An 18,880-nucleotide genomic window follows, 5' to 3' on the forward strand; every position below is an offset into this window, starting at 1 on the left:
AATCACAAATATATATTTTTTTAAATTTATGATGGGACAAATAGTTCTAATGCTTCGAAAAACCAAAGTACTTTCATTTCCATATCATTTTCCCCCTTTCATTAGTTTTTTTAAAACTCAATTTGTACTTCTTATTATTCAAAAGAAATGAGTTATGAGATGAATGCATAAATACATTTTAATAAAGCAATTTCACGAGGGTAGAAGGTGAATTCATGCATCACACCACCAGATTGTTAATTATGTAAACGATTTCTTTTGCTAAATTCTTCCGGATAATTTTCATGATATTTTTTTAGTTATTCTTTTTTTTATCGTGTGAACTTTGTAGGCAGAGGTTTCACCACGCCTGGCTGATCATTTTTAATTATTTCTTCTGCTCTAAATTAATTATTACATCCAAGATTTAACACAAATTGTTTTACACCACCGCCGTGTAGTAACGGCACCGACAGCTCGATTTAATGAGGGCGAGCGGGGGTGTTTGCTGGACACCCCCCTCCCCCACAACCACGAGGCCCTCCGTATTCTGTCAGGTCAGTGGTCATCACATTTGCCAGTAGTGTTCTCTATTTCTTTTCTTGACCCCTTTCTTCTTGCCAGATGTCAGCGAGTGCGTGTTTATTTCACACAACATAGCAAATGTCCGCCATCTTTTATTTCTATTTTTAGTTTTATGAGATTTAAGGACGTCTCGTGTGATTTAGGACACCTCATTTAAAAATGTGAAGTATCAGTAGATTTGAACAAGTCTTGCATAAATTTGCACAATTATTACTTGATTTTTTTCCCTTCCGTTTTGGTATGTGGTTTGCTTTTGCGGTTCAAACGAGCAGATTTAATATCGGCGACGTGTAACCTCACACTGTCCCTGATGCAAGAAACTGCCCACTTTGTGTTTCCAACAATTGCCCACTATAACCCCCACGCAGCAACGGGCAATCAGAGTAAAGAGTTTCAATGTTGACATTAACTATTCAAATTTGATTCAGTCCGGAACAAAATAATAAAAATAGCTTAAAATCAATGTTTTGGACGCTCCTTCAATTTGCAGGTCGCTTTGCTCATAAATTTATTAATTCTTAATCTTTCCACTATTGCACAGAATATATATTTATATGTATGTGTATATATGTATGTATATGTGTATATATGTATGTATATGTATATATGTATGTATATGTATATGTATATATGTATGTATATGTATATATGTATGTATATGTATATATGTATGTGTATACATGTGCATGTATATGTGTATATATATGTATATATGTATGTGTATATATGTATGTATGTGTATACATATATATATATATATATATATATATATATGTATATATGTATGTATGTATATATGTATTTATTTATATATATGTATGTATTTATATATATATATATATTTATATATATATATATATTTATATATATATATTGCACAGAATTCCCCTTTAAAACATTGCAAGTTGTGAATCGTTCGATTTTATTTTTTCACCCAAAATGACTTTGTTTGTCAATATTTGTCACAATTCCGATGCGAGCCACTGCACATTATTACAATTATCTTGTTCCCTACTTGCTTAAGTGCTTCCATTTACAGTAATAAGCTTTCCAACTGAAATCTGCAAATCCACCATTGGACTTTTTCTTTTTAAGAAGCTGTTGCTGCCCCTGCATCTTGTTGCTCAGGCAGGTGTGAAATTAAGTAGCACCGTTGCCATCTTGCCTGGCATCATTCCTGTCTCTTGTGGACGGAGCAAAGCCACAAAAGCCCATGTGTGGTTTTAATTTTGTTTACAAATAAAGGATTGCTAGGGGTACACGTCAGACTCATTTCCAGTCAACCGCAATTTTCCGCCACTACAGTTGAATATTCATCCTTTTTTTTTTCTGTGACGCTTGTCATCATTTTGGTGCCAGGGGAGGTGGAGGATGTCAATGCTGACTTTAGGTGGGAGGTGTTGCACATCCTGGGTTTGTCACATGTTGACAGGGCACATACAGATGAGAATTCACACTTAACACTTACATTTGCATCTTAGGAGAACTTTGGAATGAACGGAATAAAACACACAGGCATGCAAACTTCAGAGAGGAATTGAGGTTTTTTATGTGACAGAAGAGTTTCTGTTACAGTGAAAAGCAAATGTTAGTTTTGATGTACAGACAGCGCCGCTGAAAAGTAGTCTGAACCGAAGGTAGCGGATTTGAAGTTGTCAGGATTCTTTCACGGAGTGACGAGGTCGGTGGGGTTGAAAAGTGATTCCATGAGAGGAAAAGCTAAGATGTGGTGTTTTGGAGATAAATTTAATGAGAGTATATACAGGAGATATTGTGAGTGCTGTAATACCTCGCCACTTCGCAGATCGACTATCGCGGATTCACCACATGGTGCCTTGGATCCGCCAAACATATATGGAAGGTTTATAGTATAGGCACAATAATACAAACATGAAATAGGGAGCGGGTCAAGTCACATTTGGAGAGAACTTCATTGACCACTATGGGGCAGTGTGTACCTTTTTGAGTTAAATAATAGTGCAGAGGAAAGATAATATTAAATTGACACTATAAAACACTGTCCCTACATTGTGAGACAGGTCTTGGAACGAGTTAACCGCAATAAACGAGGTACATATTTGGTAAAAGGTTGTTGAGGATGGAGCTACCAGGGAAGAGACGGACAAGAAGACCAAAAATGGGTGTGGTGATGGAAGACATGAGTGCAGGGGGTGTCAGAGAGGACGCTGCAGACGATAGGTTGACATTCTGTGGTGACCCCCAATGGGACAAGTTGAAAGGAATAGATTAGGAAGATCTAGCGTGCCCTCTACACCTGCATCCGCGAGGCCTGTCATTGTAGATGTCACTTTTGTTCTTACCTATTTTGCTCTATCGGTGTTTTTTGTTGTCACTTCAAAATGGTGTGTGCCAAAGTCATAAGCAATCTTCACCTTTGTGACAATCTTTGAATTGAATCAATTTGAATTGCAAGCTTTTGTGATGCATTTTTTATTTTATCATCCGTCACCTTTCACTGACTTCTCATTCGGCATTTTGACCGTGTGTGTGTGTGTGTGTGTGTGATGCATCTTTTGATTGTGAATTGTGTTGACAAAAACCACTTGAAGGTTTACCAAGACTCTAGTGTATATAAACATTTTGTTAGCATTCGTTTTAAAATACCATGTTTACAATACACTACGAAATTGATTTCAACGTATATATGAAATCTGTAGCATCTGTTGGTGCTTAACGTTAAATTGCTTTTGACGTTTACAAAAGCTGTTGCACAAGAAGAGAATTTAGGCGAATAAACACACTTTATTGTCTTTGATGACAAAAACACGAGGTTTGGTCGTGCTCGATTGCGAAATGATTTCAATCCGCTCTCCTATTCTATTTTAATGTGGATAGAAATGAAAGAGTTGCTATACAAGAGTTACTGTTGTGCATAATAAAGTCAAAGATGAAGGTGTTCAGATCAACATAATGTATTCACACGTGTGTGCACATTGGCCTCGGCGAAGCGCATTCTTGTGTGAAATTGCTGTTGACGTTCATCCGTTACACGTCCAATCATCTGCGTGGCTTTGCATCTTTAAGGCGTTCTGATGTTCTGACGAGTCTTCAAATGTTTTCGCTGATCCGCCTCATCCAAGTAGGGGGATTAACCCCCATTTTAGAGAGATTATGGCGTGACAGAGCGGGACTAGATTGTCAGGGAACAATGAGCTTTAATTAAGACCACTAAAAGATAATGTGGGGGTAATCAGAGCCGTAACGAAGCTGGGACATTACCAATTGCTAGGATTGAGGTGTACAGTCGAACATTCGTTGGAAAGGAGCTTTACATACAAATGCTGGTTGGTTAATCTGGGAAAAATCGATTGAACATTTTCTGACGGAAAAGTTGAGGGAAAAAAATGAAAATATTTTTAAACTTTGGTAAATTAACAGGTGGAGTACCGAAAAAGAATGTCGGAATAATTAACTGAAGGTGATTCTTTACAATTTTTGTTGAAATACTAATTAATGTATTATTTTTAAAATGAGTATGAAGACTAAACTGAAATGAACAGTGGGGAGGGAAGTGGTTAGCACGGTCGCCTCACAGGTCTGAGATTGAGGGTTCAATCCCCTGTGGAGTTCCGACCCTTTTGTATGGAGTTTGCATGTTCACTCCGGGCCTGGGTGGGTTTTCTCCAGGAGCTTCACTCTCCTCCCGTGTTCCCAAAACATGCATGCTGGTCTGGTTGTACACTCGAAATTGTGTGGACGTGAACGGTTGTTCATCTCATTAGTGCCTTGTGATTGGTTGACAACTAATTCTAAGGCTTGACTCTAGAAAATGAATGAATGAAATGAAAACCATCACTTGGTGGGAGCCCTTCCTTCGCCTTCCCATTGTCTTTGATCTGACTGGAGATTGCTTCTGATTAGAGAGCCCGAATATAAAATCAGGAGTAATCACAGACATCAAATCCTATTCTTTATCACAATTTGATTTGCATGACTTGGCTTGGTGAGGATCTTTCAAGTGAGTCTGAGGGGACCGCAAAGAAAAGCAAGACATCTCTTTGCACTTGTCAATCTCTTGAGTTTGTAACCATTTTTTGTATCTGTTTTTCTCCCTTGATGAAACTTGAACCTGAAATTTGTAGCAAACCTCAGAGCACTGTGAGGTTATTTATTGGCGACATCACACCATAAATCTGCGCCAAATCTGCTCGTGGGGGCTAAAAAAAAGACAAAATGATGGATTAAGATCAGGTGAATGGATGAGGGATGAGTTGGAGCAATGGGATGAATGCCGCAGAACACCATAACATTAACCCAATAGCGTAATTGTCTCAGTCTTATTTAAACCACAGCGCTGTGGCGAAGTAATATATATACTACATATATATATATATATATATATATATATATATATATATATATATATATATATTTATTTATTTTACCAATGCCATTGTCGTTTGATATTTTTTTTAGGCATAGAAACATTTTCTGGGGTTGCTAATGGATTTCTGCTGGAGGAAAAAATCTGAGATTTTATTTCAAGGCCATAATGCACATTTCTACTGTGACATAAGAAATTGCCCCGTTCACTGTTTCATGCAACAACCTGGCGAGACACAATACAGCAAGCAGCAAACTAGTTATCAGTCAATGTCAAGGTGCATAGACAAGCATTCACCCACACAATATAGACAATTTAGTCTCACCAGTGAAGCTGAAGCACCCAGATATTGCCACCCAGAACCCACCAGCATACGTGTCAGTTTATACATTTTTTGATCATTTCAAATTGTGGACGCCGTATGACAAGTTTTGTAGGGGAAATATACGGGAAAAATGTTTTAAAAAAGTAAGTTTCTTGTAAAACCGATCTTGTTTACCCATTTCGGCTCTAATCCGGATCGTCTCACTCACTGGTAGCAGACAAAAATGTCATCGTCGATTGCTAATGTTGTCGTGCTTTAAACATGATATGCCCATGCGCATTCCCCTATCACAGGTCCGCTTTTTCACTATATAAATATAGCGCGTCAGCAAGCAATGTAGCCAGACAATCAAGCTGTCAGCGTCATACAGTGACATCTACAAAATCTTTGGGGAAAATTTTAGAGTTTTAAGTGCGCCCTATGTGAGTAAATATGTACCGCGTTGCATTTATATGGTTTGTTATTGCTTAATAAAGGGAGCAATTGGCCAAGGCGGACGTGCCAACTAATAGAGAAATATGCTGCCTGGTGGTAACTGTTGAAGAGCAATTGGAAGTTACCAGGAAACACAGGAAAGGTTGCTCTGTGCTAAGAAATAAAATTACAGTTAAATGCGCATGTAAGAAAAAATCACACCACGTGGCGTCCTTTTTATGATGTCGTGGTGAATTGATGTGGGTGGAGCTCTTAGGGAAATGTCAGCGCCATCATTCACACTGAAGGCTGGCGTTATATACTGACCTTTTACACCTCCCGCCTCTTCGTAACAAGACAGCACATCCCTGGGGGGGTAAACTTCTTCCTCTCTATCAGTACTGTGAGAAGGTATTTGGCCCCTTAAAATATCTTATTTTTTTATGAAGTTTGCCATGTTAACTGTTTATAACTGCCAACTTTCCATTTGAAATTATATTGGACGTCTACTAGACGAGTCAAAGTCCAAATGTGAATATCTCCAGTATTATTGAATTATAAAAACTGCACAAAGATGCAATGACCAGAATATCAGCACGAAGATGTGTACTCCATATACCCATGTAGAAAACACTGTATTTCAGTTGTTGTCGTGTGCTTGTCATTGTGTGAAGTAATAGTCTTATCACCTGAAATTTCAACTATATGGGGAATCATTTTCCACGCTCTGGTAAATAATTGTATTTTCAAAGGAGCTAATGGTTCAGGCCTTTGTTCCAGAGGTAACGAGCTTAGAAACTGAAAGCTGCCTCACCCTTTTTGCTTCTTATTCTTGGAACAGACAGTAGACCAAATTAGACTAGATTTTTCGTAAGGGGGAAAACAAATTAAGGATGTTTTTGGTTCCAAGGCCTTTAAGTGTTTTTTAGACCAGCAGTAAGCGTATTGTGATGTTAATTTAAAAAAAAAAAACATACCAGAGACTTCAATATTCTTTCACTGTCAGCGTTTCATTGCTTTTAATGTCAACAGCAGTACATTTGTTAGATTTACATTTCTTCAGTATGTGCTTTTTAGTGAGATTATAAGGATTCAAAGTAGGTTTTTGTTGTGTTTGTCTTTTTCTCTGGGCAACGCCACCTTTAGATTACTGAGCACTGCTGTCTAAAAAGAAAAATGAATTGGCAACACAAGCACACAGCTGGGTCCAAAAGGGCGAGCTGTGAAATATTTGATGTGCTCATATGAAAACTCCTTTTTGTGTTTATTCAGCATTTTGACAAGAACAGTAGAGAAGAGTAGAGAAAGAGAAATAATTAAAGCAACTGAAGGACATTTTACAATATTCCTTTTCATCTCAATGAGCTCTATCGCAAAGAGGCTAAAAGCAGCCGTTGTTAAGTACATATAGCATCTGACATTTGTAAAAATGAAAAAAATAGACTGTGATATTTAAACCGCCAAGCACAAACAAACACGTTGGCTGTAGTTTGAGTTTATTTACTTGTACCATTCCTAGGATTTCATTATATATTCATATTGATTGACTCCTAATTATCTTTACGTTGTCCTGTTTCACTGCGATGCCAGCAGACAAACAAGGACGAGGGTAGGGGACTGGGGTAAAGCTGGTTGTCGGGGCTGTAAGTAAGTTAGTGCAGCAGCGGGGGAGAGCAGGGGCAGCCAGAGCGGGAGGTGGGGGGTCCGCTCAGATCGCCTAGCGAGTGCTGCGGGAAACAGAGGACGAGGAGACGAAAGCAGAGACAAACGCAAAAGAAAGAGACTGCGCGCGAAGGAAAGTGGGAAAAGAAGACGGGGCGGACGAGCAAAGGAACTGATGGATTGGAGTATTTTTAGAAGGGGAGCCAAGGAGTAGCGAGGACAAACTCTGCAGCTTTGCTCTGCTTGATTTCCTCCCCTACACCCGTGTCATTGTGTAGCTTTGCCCTTAAGACACTCGTCGCTCCACTGGACTCCATCCTCCCGAGCGTGAAGAGGCACGTGGAAGTCGCAGAAGTGGGTGAGTGGACGTGGACTACCATTCAGGTCCGTGAGTCAATCACCGTTGCTGAAAGGCAAGAAACGGTAGACAAGAGAAACACTGAGCGACGCTCCTCCGCTCTTAGTGATTTCATTACCTTCTCATCTCACGTTTGTCATTCCCTCCTAGCCTTGGTTTGTATTTCATCCTCCCTCCTCCTCTTTTGGCGTCCACTCTCCCTCGCTCGCTGTCACACAAACTGCAGCGCGAACGCTCTTCGATTTCCTTCCGCTGAGTCGGCAGCATCAGAAGGGACCAACAAGTCCGCTCAGTTAAAAAGCAGAGGGGAACCTCTTTCGGGAGTGTCCTTGCTCCATCAGCCGGGGCGGGCGGGGAGTTTTCATCCGGGTGTGGATTTACCGTTTACCCTGGAGCTACATGTGGGCCGCAGCCCCGCAAGCCGGGCTGGGAAATGACGCCGTTCCCGTGGTTGTAGGAGCCCTGTGGGCCACGGTCATGGCCCGAGAGGGACGCAGTCTCCGGTCCCCGGCAGCCACCCGGCGGCGCGAGACGACCCGAGCATTCACTTTTGCTCTTCTATCACGGACACGCCTCCACGGTCTGAGGCAAGTCTGCATCCCTGGCGGCTCCCTGGGCCGAAGAGTCTTCTGGCTCTTGGCGTTCTGCACTTCCCTAGGGATGCTGGTGTCTTGGTCCTCCAACCGACTACTACACTGGATGTCCTTCCCAACGTACACGCGGGTCCACACTGAGTGGGCCAAAGAGTTGGACTTTCCCGTTGTCACCATCTGCAACAACAACCCTATCCGCCTCTACAAGCTCACTAAGAGCGACCTCTACTTTGCCGGACACTGGCTGGGCTTGTTGCTCGCCAACCGTACTGTCCGGCCACTGGTGCTTGACCTGCTGCAGGAGGACCGCGTGGCCTGGTTTGGCAAGCTCTCCGACTTTAAGCTCTTCTTGCCTCCTCGAAACTTTGAGGGCACCAATTTGGAATTCATGGACAGGCTGAGTCACCAGCTGGATGACATGCTGCTCTCCTGCAAGTATAGAGGAGAACCTTGCGGGGCTCACAACTTCTCATCCGTAAGTTGATGCTCTACATGCTTTCCTGGATCTGGTCCCATTTTACGTGCAGTATGTAGCATGCATTGTCAATTTTATTTGAAGAGAGACATCTTTGGTGGCAATTTCTAGATTGGTGAAGTCTGGGGATGGACTATATCATTCTGAAACTTTCCATTGGCCACGTTGTGTTGTCGAAAATTCAGTGGGCTACACGTTATGGGTTTTGAGTTTGGAAAATGTCTATCTCAGACGAAGTATTTTATTTTGTCTTTACACGTGTAAGAGCTACATCCCTAACTGTTTTTCTTCTTGCTTTAATAAGCTTTAGGCAACATCTGTTTTGGCCAGACTAAAGTACGATCGTTAAAGCTCTCTAGAGCAAAATGAGTCACAGAAGCAGTCCCCAGTCTAGAATTAAAAGGTCTTGATGCAAAATAGAAAAAAGAAAATGGCAAAATTACCATTACAAGGGCCAAAGAACAAAAACTGACAACATATACTTTCAGTCTTCACCAAATCGGTGGTGCACTCTATAGTGTTGAAGTCTAAAGCTTGACTTGGTAATTACATTTCTTCCAGACTTCTTCCACTTAACCGTTTACATTTACTATTCGTGTTTAAATCTAGAAACTGTTGTTGCCAGTCTAAAAATGGAAACTTTTATCTTTACAAACTGACATTTGAAACTTTCACAGATACGTACCAACAATGTACTCTTTGTTTTCTGGCATCTTCTCACATCAACTATAAGACTCGAGTTCCCGTGTGGTTTAAAACGGATGAAAAGAAATACAAAAAGTTGGACCCGGTGTGGGTGTTACTAGTACGCTTTTTTTCCCTTCCATTTCTCTTCGCATTGTTGTTGTGCGCTGCCAACCCCGAAAGCCCACGAGGTGCATGAGCTTGCAGCTGAAAGGGCTTTAATAACAAACACGCTCTTCCATTAGCATTCAGCTAGACCTGTGAATGGCTGGTCGCTTCATGATGCCGTTAGTAATTGTCAAGGTTGTATTGAAAATGAGGTCAGGTGTGGTGTGCTTTGTGAAACTGCGCAAGAGTGGAAATTTTTCAAAATTGGAGGAACCAATAGTTTTGAGACAAAGACTGAAGAAAAGTCACTTGTTCACATTATTCGGTGAACAACAGCTTTTGGTAGCTGAATGTTTTTTTTTGTCAAGAGTGGCCTATTGGTGCAAATGGAATGGAACAATGAAAGCAGAATATTTAATTTTCGAAAATTTTAACTCATCTACCGATCAATACTCCATTTGTTTTAAAATGAAAATGTGGTCCTTGAGCATAAGTTTATGGTCACCCGTGCTCTGTTTGGTTTAAATCTGGAGATTGACTTTGTCAGTGTGAAACATTCTACTTTTTCTGCACCCATGAAATTAATTCATGAATGTAAATTGCATCACAGTCTAACGCCAGCTAAACTAATGAGGATATCTGTCCTTCCTTCCTTCATTCATTCCGTCCTTTTGTTGCGGGCAAACAACCTCATGCAACGAACAAGCACTTTGTGATTTCTAGGAAATCTTATTAGTGAGGAAATCTCAAGGTATTTTCATTCTACTAAGAACTTTGAAAAATAACTTTTTTCGAGCTGTTATTCCTTTATTTAGCAGATAAAAGGAATGCTCTCCATGGTAGGGTGAGGCAAACCAATGTGTTTAGGGCTCACATAGATTTAAAAAATAGACAGATAGACCGAGAGATTCAAAGATAGGGAGCCTAAAATGTTCTTGTAAAATATAGATGAGGCTTACTAGTTCTTTAGAGCTAAAATAGTGAATAATTCTCCTATTTTCAGTTTAATTGTTACATTTAATTTATTCAAAAGTAACCAATTTTAAAATTAATGTAACAAATGTTTTATTTCTATTGTACTACTTGCATAAATGTAGCATAAATTCCCAAGTATTTCTTTTTCTATTATGACCGGTGGGCCATATGCTCTTCAAGGTTTAAGTATGAATCCTTCCATTACCTTTGAGAAACATGTTACTTTTTTTCGTTTTATCGTTTTAGCATTTGGAACACTTCCACTCATGGTGAATCCTGACAATACAGGAAGCTCTTGTTTTGGCCAAGTCGGAAAGATGGAAAAATACAACAAAGTAAAAGATCAATAAATCCATTTGCGCTGGATTTTTGAGTAAACCTGCGTCTTGGAAGGATGGAACCCACCTGGGAGATCATAGGAAAAACAAAGCGTGATGGCTTCTCAAAATAGCCAAGAGCTAGCATTGTCTTTGTCTAACCACTTCCACCTGAAACAGCAGCCAACCACTACCAATTAAACAGCATGATGCTTCATCACAATCTCAGCAACACGTGTGTCGAGCAAACATTTCTCTCTTTTTGCCCTGAGGTGAGCAACATCAGCATCGCCATAGAAATGTAATAACTGTGAAGTATTGTTCACTATCTTCAAGTACGCAAGCTCTTTTTCTATTATAACCTTATAGGTATCTTTCTACTTCATATATAATCCTGTGGTTTCTGAAGACACTACAATCTCTTTAAACCTATCATCGTCAAACGGATCACTTTGTACCTGAAATCACCAGTTTGTGAACATGATAGTGTAGGTTGAAGTCAGCTGCGATTTAGAGACAAGAACAACACACATTTGATTTGAAATAGATCCATCTATTTTCTTGCAGTATAACAGTGACTCATGCTGTCAGGTATTGCCAGAATTGTTGTGCCTGGAGAAAGTGCAAGTTCTTCCATGCTGAGAGACATTTATGTGAGAATTGAGATGGTGAGCCACGAGGTTATTTACTCAGAAACTGGATTGAAGGCAACAGGCTATCCGTATGGACACCATGTCAAGATATGAGTACTGTTTTTGACCAGACTTCTGTCAAGTGTCAGTAGTAAAGTCATCAACCTGATAGAAGGACATCCAAATGAAGGATACTTCTCCCCAAAGAACGCTCACTGTGATGAAATTGCTTAGTTTTTGAAGTTGTCAGAAGTCGGATGGTCAGTCAATTTGTTTTAACTCCAGAATAGGACGGAACAAGGACAGGTTATGTGATAAAGAAGGCTATCATTGCACCATCTGGCTTCCATGCCAAATTACTGGTCTGGTGGTCAGTGTAAAGGGATTCTTGTTGTAAAACATGTGGTGCCAGGCCATCTATCAGATGGTACAACAAGGTTCAGGAGACCTGTTTGCATTCAGAGACTGAGGAGGCACTTTATGGATCTTTAAGTGATTCCTGTTTTATTTGGTTTGTTCAAAGAGGGACAATCAGCAGTGTTGTGAATACGACTCACACTTGATGCTGAAATCGAGGTGGCTTGAAATACAAAAGGAATAGTTGTTGTGCTAAGATTGTCAATTTACCGTGGACCTCCGGAATGGGGATCGGAAGGAAAAATTGTCATATGGTGGGCAATGGAAATTATTGTTATAGTTATGGATTTAAAGTTTGGATTAAGCATGTGAGATTCCCAACGGAGTGAGTGATAAACACACGGAGAGAGAAGCGGGAATTGTGGGAGGGATTTTAGTGACGCCCACTAATAGCAGACCAGCATCTTAGTGACCCCGACCAACAGTAGACCAGCGTCTCAGTGATGCCGTGACGCACACCTACCGGCGTGTTTGAATTTTAGAACTTCGCGGCTGGGTGAGTGAAATTCTTGTTGATGCCGTAAGGCGGACCAAGGCTGTGATAAGGGGACGAAAAAACATCATACGTATTCCACTTCGTAATGTGAAGAAACCCCGTGGGTCCACTGTATTGAGTTTTAAGCGCACATCTGCTATCATGAAGTGTGTGCACTCATGTTCACCACCAACCCACTACATCGATCCCCATGAAAGTAAACACATTGGTCTCCAGTCGGTCGCTGAGATCTCATTAACCCTCTTGCCATACCCCCAATCTAATTTCCACTTTGCCACTGACGATCGTAGAGCTTTCACCCTGTTGTGATTGAAAAGAATGGTCTCTAATTTGCCATCAGGGCATCCACGTCACGACTAGGCAGAGCGAGCAAGAACCTTGAACGCGGATGGCAAAATTGCACACGGTTTCTCATTTGTAAGGTCACTCCACTGCATAAATGGCCAGGTTATTTCAGGCAGTACTGTAGCAAAGATGTCAAAGTCAATTTCTGTTTATTTCACCTCAAAAGAACAATGGAAACATTTTTCACGACTTAAGATCGATGCGAAGGCTCCTCGCTTGCCCTCAAAGAAACGCATATGGTGAGGGGCATGTTTATATTATACCACAACACCCACTGCGCTAATATTTATTCACTCTGGGTCCAAAGAGCAGCAAACACCCACACAAACGTCAATTATGGCATAAAAAAATGTTTTAAAAAGTTGACTATGAAAAAAGTAAAGAATAACCTCGGTTTCTATTTTTCCCTAATCAGTCTTGAACTGACACATTATTCCAATGTCCAAATGTCTTGAAAATGCCAGTTTGATCTGCTTTTTAATCTTCATAAATAGATAAGATACTTGCCTAGGGCTCTAAGCTTATTCATACTAACTACCATAACATCAAAAAGTGAGCTAAACTCAGGGCTATCATTTTTATAATCAAATATATTTTCACTTTTTGAAGGCGCAAATATATTATTCTATAAAAATAAATACTGCTGATAATATAATATAATTTGTCAATTTTTTAGGGATATTCGAATTTGAATCATGTAACTGGAATGAAAAATATCCTAACAGTGGAGGTTTTTTTTAATAATAGGCTCTATTCAAATATATCACGTATGAGTCGAATGGTAATGTGGGTAGTATTTCGAGGGTCATAAGACAGTTGGAGTGTGAAGCCTGCAAAAGTAGAACATTTTTAATACCTTGTCAGTGACTGCAGTAGTGACCACTCATTGCTTCCGAAAATAATTTTCGACTCCACTGCATGTCATTGCGTGGATGTTAAGAGGTCAACGTGTCCCTCTTTCTGGTGCAGCTGACAGCCGGCCGAGCGGGACAAATGGCCGCTGCTCGCTACTAATCGCCCCGCTGTCCTCAAGCGTCTTTTGTCTTGCACGATGCAAATTAAAGAGCGACAAGAGTTATCTCGGCGACTCCTCCCCCTTTGGCGACTTCATTGAAGGCACCATTGAAAAACATTGGGGGAAAAAAAAATATTTCAACCCTTTTCTTAGAGATTGGAGTTCTGCCACTCATTTTTTTTAGCAAGAAACAAAGTTGGAATTGTGAGATTATATTTTTTAGATTAAAAACATAGAAGTCCTAATTCAGGGTGTAATGATTAAATTATTTAGCTATTCATTTTGATTTTTTTAGGTTATTGATCTATGAACCAACATTTGTTTAAACCATAAATAAAATGAAAAATGAGCGATTTGGATAAAAAATGTCGAATACACTCATAATTAGTTGGCAGTGGCGAGAACCAATGAATGAAGAGGTCGCGCGTTAAATCACCTGTGGTGCATTGGTTCAGCAACAGTCATAAATTATAACTTGTAGTAGCTAAAACAGGTCACCAAGCGGGAAACAAATTGGATAAAACGTTAGCTAGATCAACATATTTTACTTTATTCTTTACTTGTACTTATAAAGCCCAATTCAATCCTGCTGATATTGTCAATTATCCACTACTTTAATCGTTGACAACCTAAACTAACAAGTTTATTTAGTCATTTATTGCAGTCACAATAATCCTAGTCAGGATGTCAACGGAAGTAAGTGTGTTGTAGAAAATGAGCTTGCATTATCTTTCCTCATTAACCTCTTTCCTCCTCATTAACGTCTTTCATTAGTACTGACTGAGGAGGTTTGCTTTCAAAAGAATTATTGCTCTTTTATCGGCGTCAATTTGTCCTGCAAGCTGTCCCTTTAACGAGGATCTCCAGAACAATATCCTAAATTGCAAAAAAATAAATAAATAACTCAACAACTTATTTATCCCACTTGCTCCGAACTTCTAACTTTAAAGTCATGTCTATGTTGACTTGAGACAAGAAATACGTCAATTCTGCAGTAAGCGTTAAGTGCATTTTGCATGTTAACATTGGTCGTCTGGTGTCATGGACGAAGGTGGAAAGTAAAGATAAACAGCAAACAGGAGGAGATGTTGAGTTAAAGTCAATAATTCATCATGCCAAAGATCTCGCGCCTTCTGTCATCATATTTTTCTTCTCTTTACAAACTATGGAAAAGGGGAGGCAAATAACTGTGATAGTCCTGAAGCTCAACTTAAATCTTCTTATACACCACTGTGTGTTTAAATAAACACATTTCTCCATAGGCGTCGAAGAACTCTCAAGAAGACAAACTGTAAATGATTGTTTTTTTTTCCCGACTGTAAACTGGAGCTCGAGAAATGGGTAACTCTAAATTGGATTCATTGAGTTGACAAATGTGGTGTGATAAAAGTGTGCTAACGATTTTCCACGAATTCTTCCCCAAATTTTCTGTTCCAAGTTTCATTGGAATTCTGCAGTTTTTACTCAGAAATGCTGTATTTATGACATCATGAATACGCCTTTAAAATGAGTGCCAAGTAAGTTAGAGGAAAATCTGCCTTTTTGAAGAGGCAATTTAGGGACAATTATAAATGAGGGTAATTATAAACTTAGGCTTTAGTCTGATTGTTACTAAAGTTTGGAATCTGTCTGTTGGACTGATGCTTAGCAATTAAGTGTTCTCTACCAATCTGCTATTCAGATCAATCTACATGTAATGATGATTCATTAAGTGTGCAATTGAAGAAAATTAAATGACTTTTGATTGATTGATTTTCCATTTTAACTTAATAACATAAAAACCCACGGAATTTCCACGTGTTCACTCGGAACATGCTCTGATTTACCTTTGATTGTATTTTCCCCGAATCTAATTCTTATTCCTGCAACTTTCCTAAACTTCCCCCAATAAATTTCTAATTTAATATTTCAAGCTGCAATCGCCCATACCTCGACTCACACATCTGTCTCCATGACCTTCTAAAAATAACCTCCATGCTGCTCCCAAACATAAATGTCAAAGCAGCACTGCGTGAATAAATTAAACAGTTTTGTTCAATAATCATTTCCATACTTCTCATAGCACTGTATACGGTTGACCATTTTGCACCAATGCTAATTTGTTACCATTTTATTTGACCATCATTCATAGTCCCAAGCTATTTGCCTAGTCTAAATAGTTGAGTTTCTGAAGTTGTCGTGGTCTTAGCCTCAAAGACACCATGAACGAATGAGCCGTCATTTTCTCAGGGCCAAAGTTCAGCTTGGAATATTTAGTGGCCGTTATGGAGATTTTATGCCGCATATCCACATACAAAGTACTTTTCCCCTCAATCAAATCCACTTTAAATGCACTGTATGTCTACAATGTGGTAAACCCATTGAAATGTACACCAGAAGGATGATTGGACGTCTATCGTCTTGGGAAAGGCGACTATTGCTCCTTTTTTTGTGCGTACCTTGCAGCCATCTTGTGTAGGGCGATTAGTGGTTGGAAATCAGCCCCCCAAAAGTTAATATTGCATAGCGTCGACATATTATTTGCTAATAATCGTCATTTTAGAAACGTATTGTACAAGGGTCATGCTATTAGATGAGTTTGAAATGTTGATGGGATCGGTTTTTGGAGTATAATTGCATTTTGAACCATCAGTTTAACAAATTAACAAATACAGTACATTTTATTTTAAATAGAATTTGTCAGTGTCCACGGTCTTAGTTAAAAATGATGAGCATACTAGCTGGTTCTTCGTCCATCACCGCTTCTCATCTATCTTGACCTGAGTTGTCCCTGAACCCCGCAGTCGGTAGACTTGCTAATAGGGTGTCCGTATTTCCCGACGTCTGTTAAAGACACTCGCGGGATTCTGTGTAATGAGCCGGCGCCACCTGTTCTTGCCAAATAAGGCAAATTACGTTACTTTTCGTTGGCATCCGTCTCACAAATGTTACGCGGCAGAGTACCTGCATCGGCTGTTCGGTGTATAATTTGAAACCGGAGGGGGAGAAATCACACGGGAGGGTCCAGGAAGTCATTTGGCGAGCTAGGCTGATCAGGAACATATTTGTTGGGATTGTTTTTTTTGTTTTTTGTTTTTTTTGCTCCCAGCATGAGAGCCGCACTTTACATGAGTCATGAATAACAAGAGGGGGGTTTTGGTCCCCTTAGTAACAGAGCGGCAATTTCATTCCAGCTATCTCCGTAAAAAGAAAAGTAAAAAAGTTTGCAAATGAGTCGCTGAAAGTCATTAGGAAAATCTCACTAAGCAGATATACAAACATAATTAAAGCTACGAGTTGAGATAGGCCCCTGCGCATCACGTAAACATTGCAAAAGCAGCCGGACTGAATAATAGCCCCAGAATTTCACGGGCTCGAGACTTTTGTGTTTTATGGCGAATATGCAGGGACTGAATCAAGTTGCATGTTATCGAATTTGCAACTTGAGTACAAGTCCTGCTAAGTACAATATTTAATTGCCAGAAAAAAAACCAATCACAAATTGACCAGGGAACTTTGGTAAAAGGGAATTTTAATCTACTAAGTAATCTGTCATTGAAAGCCATGCGTATTCAACTTTCAAATGATTGAAACCCCTCTTGCTAATATTCCAAATTGGCCTAAAATGGTTCTGTGAACTCAAATGTCCAATTTTCTTCTTGTCTTGAGTTTGTAGGTTGACTTATGAAAGACCTGGCTATCATATCTCAGATTCGTACATCAAAACTAGCTTTGGGAGCCCAACTAGGACCAAACAATGTGAATAATTGACATTCACAGATTTGATTCTCTTCCTGCGCATTTTGTTTGGGTCACCCCAAAGTCTTGATGCCCATCAGAAGTGTTGCTGTGGCAACGCCTCGGGCTGTCCCGCGTCTTCTATTTGACATTTCGTCCCCTGCTAATTCCATCCGAGTGTTCTGATGCACGTAGGCGGGATGTGACACATCCACTCGCCTCTTCTGACCATTGCCTTTGAATAAAGGATTCATTATTGTCCTTTTAAGTCATGTTTAGCGAGTATACAGGGATAAGTGTCCTTGAATCTCTTGAAAGCTATTATAGAAAAAAACAAACACAACCAACATTTAGTAATGATTCACGTCACATTTTCTCGGAGAATAAAATAACATCATTAACTAAATGTTCCTGGGAAGCTCAATAGAAGGTAAACATAGACAATGTTGTAGTCTGAAGAAATGTAAAGTTCATGTTTTGTGTGGTTTTGGGGGGAATAGTAATAATTAATTTACGTACTGGTGTATTCTAATTGATGCTAAGCAACATGGAGTGACTGTTATGATGGAACAAATATGACACATTTTGCCTTTGCAGAAGTTTTTTTTCTCTCAGTAGTATAATTGGAGAGCAATTTTTTTTGTCACGGATGAAACGAATCGCAATCCCTCAGAGTGATACGATGGTTATTGAAAACCTAATTAAAATTAGGATTATTGCAATCATTTTGTCATCCTGGTGCGTATTCGATTTTCTCTGTAATTTTAATTAGTTCCAGGTGAGTGCTGCCATTTGCGCTTTGAATGAAACAACATCCTTGGCTTCGATGTTAGCTTTTCTTCCCAGCATGTCGGCACCAGTTAGTTAGCCTCTTGGTGACCACTGAGAGGCCACTGTTTTGTCAGTCATATCCTAACCTTAGTGACCGCTCCGCCTGCGGGTTGTCATTTCATATACAATACATTTAGACAGCTGTCGTCCATGTCAGGAGGACATAGTTCCCTGCTTATTTTCAGCCTGATTCAACTATTTGATGGAGACAAACCGTTTCAATAATGTGGAGGGTTTGTGACATCTGCCAGGCACCAAAAAGTATATTTTTGTCATTTGTTTAAAAAAAAAACCTACTGTATGGAGAATTTTAGTTTAAATTCAGAGGAAATTGTTCGTAGATTAGTACAGTATGAGAGTAATATTTGAATTTTCCTTAAAATCAGTTATCTTTTTTTTCGACCTTTCTTAACTCTGGGTATTGTCGATGATAGACGTGAAATGATTTGGCTCGTTTCGTCTTTCCGCTGTGAATTTAAATGAGTCCATCATATGTAACCATCAAATCTATCCTAACTGGAAGAGTCGTTCATTCGAACAATGGATTAGATGCCCTATCAATGGCACCCAATGACTTTAACGTACTTATCCATTTGTCTATGAACCA

General features: G+C 39.6%; 1 protein-coding gene across 4 annotated transcripts in view; it reads left to right on the top strand.

The window, feature by feature from the left end:
- Positions 1–18,880, top strand: part of asic2 (acid-sensing (proton-gated) ion channel 2) — a 162,236-nt gene that overhangs the window by 53,965 nt on the left and 89,391 nt on the right. For 3 of the 4 annotated variants that reach the window (XR_013304912.1, XR_013304913.1, XM_077619170.1), the window contains exon 1: positions 7,354–8,736. The exons of the other annotated variant lie outside the window; for it this stretch is intronic. Coding sequence is in view for 1 of the 3 variants with exons in the window: in XM_077619170.1 (XP_077475296.1) it covers positions 8,068–8,736 (669 nt within the window). In the remaining 2 variants the exon portion in view is untranslated. Of the gene's footprint in view, positions 1–7,353; positions 8,737–18,880 lie in introns of those variants that run through there. 4 annotated transcript variants of the gene reach the window in all.

Source organism: Stigmatopora argus, chromosome 14 (genome assembly GCF_051989625.1).
Source record: "Stigmatopora argus isolate UIUO_Sarg chromosome 14, RoL_Sarg_1.0, whole genome shotgun sequence".
Lineage (NCBI taxonomy): Eukaryota > Metazoa > Chordata > Actinopteri > Syngnathiformes > Syngnathidae > Stigmatopora > Stigmatopora argus.